The sequence below is a fragment of the Tachysurus vachellii genome, chromosome 7, assembly GCF_030014155.1.
Source record: "Tachysurus vachellii isolate PV-2020 chromosome 7, HZAU_Pvac_v1, whole genome shotgun sequence".
NCBI lineage: Eukaryota > Metazoa > Chordata > Actinopteri > Siluriformes > Bagridae > Tachysurus > Tachysurus vachellii.
The window spans coordinates 28,852,995-28,857,758 of record NC_083466.1 but is presented as its reverse complement, the minus strand read 5'-3'; the positions used below and the strand labels follow the sequence as shown (position 1 = coordinate 28,857,758).

Below are 4,764 nucleotides of genomic sequence, written 5' to 3'. Positions count from 1 at the left end.
GCGTTAATAGGTTTTATTTATGATTTTTGTTTTATTAACTACATTCTAATAGCATGAACACAATCTACTGAAGATGGAAAGTAAACAAATATTTTTTATATTATTTATTTTATTATTATCATTATTATTAATTTTTAATATTTTTAAATAATATGGGATCTCTTTAAGAACATTTTGGCACAAACCCCTAACTAACATTAAAAACCACTGATCACCCTTTGTGTCTACCAACATTCTTTAAGGGTTCTTAGCTCCGTAAAAGGGATAACACACTGATTGGGCAACATCTAGAAGAACCCTGCTGAGCTTCTGGGGAGATATATATATATATAAAAAAATAAGAGATAACACTCAAAATATATATATATATTGAGTGTTATCTCTTTTACGGAGCTAAGGACCCATAATGTTGGTAGACACAAAGGGTGATCAGTGGTTTTTAATGTTAGTTAGGGGTTTGTGCCAAAATGTTCTTGAAGAGATTCCATACACATCTTACAACCCTGAATAATCTGAATTGGAGTTCTAACTTTTTGTTTCCAGAAAAACCAACAAGGTTCTTCAGTATCAGGAGACACCAGGAACAGTCAGATCTCTCTCTCTCTCTCTCTCTCTCTCTTTATATATATATATATATATATATATATATATATATATATATATGTGTGTGTGTGTGTGTGTGTGGTGTGAAAGAAATGCTGTAAACATAGAATGCTTTCAAAAATGGAAGTGTTAAACATTTATTTTCATAAATGAACAAAATGCAGTGAATGAACAAAAGACAAATCTAAATCAAGTCAATATTTGGTGTGACGACCCTTTGCCTTCAAAACAGCACAATTCTTCTAGGTACACTTGCACACAGGTTTTGAAGGAACTCGGCTGGTAGGTTGTTCCAAACATCTTGGAGAACTGACCACAGATCTGTGGATGTAGGCTTTCTCACATCCTTCTGTCTCTTCATGTAATCCCAGACACACTCGATGTTGAGATCAGGGCTCTGTGGCGGTCGTGCCATCACTTCATGCTGGTTTGAAGGCAAAAGGTAGTAACACCAAATATTGATTTGATTTAGATTTTTCTTTTGTTTGCTCACTTTGCATTTTGTTTATTTATATTTGCACAGTACTGTATATATGTATATATGTATGTGTGTATATATATACACACACATACATATATACATATATACGTATATTGACAGTTGAGTGACACTGACACTTAATAATCATGTCATGTTTTATTGATAAGAAAAACAGCTTTTTATATAGTTCAGCAAAATACAACTTAAAATATAGCTGCAAGCAGTGATTCAGGGGTCCAAGCACTATGCAGTGGTCCGTAGCACTAGATAAGGTTTGTTGCTTTTCTTTTGTTTTGTTTTTTTGGGATGAAATTGTAATCCAGTCAGCCATTTAATTCAAGCAAGGTTAATTATCAAATCTTTGAATCAACATGAACTCATTTGTGATTAAGAAACAGAACGATCTGTTATATCAGAAGGCCCACTTCAGGCAGTTGTACGTTTGTCTGATGAAGTCCCGAGCCAAACGAATGCGGTGTCTCGTACAGTCACGTGTGCTGGCGGGGAGGGTAAAGCTGCAGAAAAGAGACGTCTCCAGTCAATCTTACACTCATAGTTGTATAACACAGAAAACTACACGTGTAAAATAAAATAGGTGTAAAGTATAAAGGAGATCAAGAATTTACTTAAAGCTGATTTGTTCACAGACGTTAGGCGTTTTTTCTTCTCTTGGCGTAAACACTTGGGCTGAACTCTGACTGAACAGGTAACAGCAGTCCTCTGTTGTTTTTGCATCTGTTCAGATTTAAAAATGAAATGTAGATTACTTTATTCAGTACATTGTGTACACAACCTTTGCTCAGAATAAAGCTGATTCTTGGTGGTTTTCTTGTTTTCAGGAGATCAGCAGCTTCAGAAATACTCAAACCAGACCATTTGGTACTAATCTCATCTAACATCACTAGCATTACTAACCAAACCACTTGACCTGTATCTGTATGACATCATACACTGATTGGCTGATTCGAGAAAGGCGTTAAAGTTCCCTAATAAAGTGCTGGGTCTCATTTCCATACAGACTTTCTCTTTTTATATGAAAGACAAACAGATCCCTGTTAGATGTTCAGCCAAAGAATTAGTTGCATGATGATGTGCTTCTTCACGATTTACCTAGAAACTGATTGATGGACAAGGGGAAGCTGTCTTGTTTAGGCACGTAACCTGGAGTTCAACAAAAGAAAATACACAATATATACAACTTATACAACTCCAAATAACCTGAGATTATTACTATTGAACATAAATCATCATCACTTCTCTTGCTTTTTGGACTGTCTAGTCTATCCATCTTAAATAAAAAAAATCTACAGATATGATTTTGAAGCTTTACAAGCAAAATTTGCTTCAGGCTTAAACGTGATTTACAGTAAAATAAACAAATAAATAAATAAAAGCAAAAAGCCATGTCATGAGCTCCTGAGAGCAGAAATGATGGAGGAAAGATTTAACTTTTATCAGACACCGGTCATAAGCTTTGCCGACACTTTGCAACCATTCAGTTTCATGATCTTCACAGCGACTGCTGATGGTCTTCGTCCTGCAACGAGAAAATATTTTTCTCTGTAACAAAGCGAAAGTCTGTAGTCCGATTATCCATATGCTGATTTAACAAATCAATAATCAGCTATTGCCTCAGCAACAAACTAGCGATTCAAACTAAAATACCAAGGTTTATTCCTCTTAAACAGTTATTTATTTATGTGCTTATAGTTACATTTAATGCTTGTTACTCCCTGTTCTCACTTATGTTACACCAGCTGTAAACACCCTCACCACCCCTTTTTCCCTCTATCGAAGCTAACAATGAGGGAAGACGTCATAAAAATCACTCTGACTGTTAAAAAGCGCTAACACACCGGAGACTACGTCCATAAATCTCCTTACTTTAATTAAAAACCTTACCATTTAAATCATTATTATTGAAATTGGCACATTAAATTAATCTACACTTTAGCAATGTTTAAAAAAAAGTTTGCAAGTCATGCATGTGATCTAGAACTAAGTCATCTACAGTCATCTTCCAAGTCAAGTGTAGTAAGAAGAATAAATAGAAAGAGTGGAAACTTGCAGGACGATACGCTCTGGACAGTCCTGTCTAGATTCTTCATGGCTTGTTGAAGGTTTATTGGAAGGCAGCGTGAAAGAGAAATAGACACAACATTCCTCTGTGGTTGGACCTGTGTGATAATAACAGAGTTCTGATTTAGTGAATTTCATTAAAATTAGTTCTGTCAGGACCACTTTGTCACAAGGGAATTTATTAGATGATATGCATACAGTTAGTGTTGGCGGTATGGTTCTGTTCTGGGCAAGAATCCACGCGCCCGTCCATGCGCATGCGTGGTAAGAGCGCGGAGAGCAGCGACTAGAAAATAGAATAGACCCCCCGTATAACAGAACCAGGGGGCGCGGTGGCTTAGTGGTTAGCATGTTTGCCTCACACCTCCAGGGTTGGGGTTCGATTCCCACCTCCACCTTGTGCGTGTGGAGTTTGCATATTCTCCCTGTGCCTCGGGGGTTTCCTCCGGGTACTCCGGTTTCCTCCCCCGGACCAAAGACATGCATGGTACTGTAGGTTGATTGGCATAGGGAAAATTGTCCCTAGTGTGTGATTGCGTGAGTGGATGAGTGTGTGTGTGCCCTGTGATGGGTTGGCATTCCGTCCAGGGTGTATCCTGCCTTGATGCCCAATTAGAGCAGCGGTGTCCAATCTTATCCACAAAAGGCCGGTGTGGGTGCAGGTTTTCATTCCAACCAAGCAGAAGCCACACCTGATTCCACCTGTTTAATCAGTTGTTCCTGGCTTTTAGTAGACTCTGGTGTGGCTTCTGCTTGTTTGGAATGAAAACCTGCACCCACACCGGCCCTTTGTGGATAAGATTGGACACTGTTGGCTTAGAGGCTCAAATCCCTGGCCCTTTAAGCCGACACCGCTAGGCCCCCAACCCTCAGTTACTCAGCTGTATGTGACAATGTGATAACAATGTAACTCACTCTGAATAAGAGCATCTGGAAAATGATAATGCAACGATGAACAAGAACCTTAATTCAAATATAACGATGTAATCTTATTTGCAATCCTACAGATTTAAAAGAGTAAAAGATTCAAAAGCTCATATGATTTGTACAAACCTTCTCGCAACGTTTCTGTGGGACATTGCTCCTCTGTGTGTATCGTCTGAGGTGCAGAAGTGTGAGCTAAACGAGAGACAGCATGTTTCAGTAAAAGTGAACTGGACACGTCTTAATAATACCTTTAATAATAATGATAATGATGATGATGATGATGATGATGATGATGATGATGATGATGATACACCTGATGAATTGAGCTCATATTCTTCACTCTTACTGCTACAGTCTTAATAAATAATGTGTGTGTTTTTGATACACACTTCGAGCTAGCCGCTAAGCAAATAAATAAAATACAATGTGTTTTTTCACCTTTCTCTGTCTGGGATTGTGGATCTGTACTTAAACAGAATCGGGTCATGAAATCATCTGTGATTTAAAAAAAGGTGAGAGAAGGTCAGTAACACCGGAAGTTTAAGGTAGAAATTAAAGTTTGTTTTTTACTTACTGTTGCCGTTCGTGTTGGACCGAAGGATCAGGAGAACCAGGAGGAGAGAACGAGGATGAGAGAACATCACTGCAGGCGATTATGGTGTTAAATGAATCTT

The 4,764-nt window shown here is 37.9% G+C and overlaps 1 protein-coding gene across 2 annotated transcripts; it reads right to left on the bottom strand.

Annotated features, from left to right (window-relative positions):
* Positions 1 to 1,318: 1,318 nt before the first annotated feature.
* Positions 1,319 to 4,764, bottom strand: LOC132848042 (uncharacterized). 2 transcript variants are annotated; one of them, XM_060873556.1, is made up of 7 exons: positions 4,665 to 4,764; positions 4,529 to 4,585; positions 4,217 to 4,282; positions 3,153 to 3,261; positions 2,534 to 2,621; positions 1,711 to 1,819; positions 1,319 to 1,599 (listed from the first exon to the last, which is right to left on the bottom strand). In XM_060873556.1, exons 1-7 carry the CDS (start codon positions 4,729 to 4,731, stop codon positions 1,511 to 1,513), a joined length of 585 nt encoding a protein of 194 aa, XP_060729539.1. In that variant the 5' UTR covers positions 4,732 to 4,764; the 3' UTR covers positions 1,319 to 1,510. The 2 variants fall into 2 exon arrangements, with proteins under 2 accessions (XP_060729539.1, XP_060729538.1); XM_060873555.1 differs by lacking the exons at positions 4,217 to 4,282; positions 4,529 to 4,585; positions 4,665 to 4,764 and having other exon boundaries at positions 3,153 to 3,816.

Bases quoted from the DNA above. Each gene is read 5' to 3' on its own strand.
- LOC132848042 (XM_060873555.1), bottom strand. From the start codon at position 3,649: ATGCATGTCTTTGGTCCGGGGGAGGAAACCGGAGTACCCGGAGGAAAC. The intron at 2,622-3,152 runs GCAAGTTTCCAC...TTCTCGTTGCAG, and splicing joins TGTCCAGAGCGTATCGTCCT to GACGAAGACCATCAGCAGTC. The intron at 1,820-2,533 runs GTTAAATCTTTC...AAATCTGAACAG, and splicing joins ATGACCGGTGTCTGATAAAA to ATGCAAAAACAACAGAGGAC.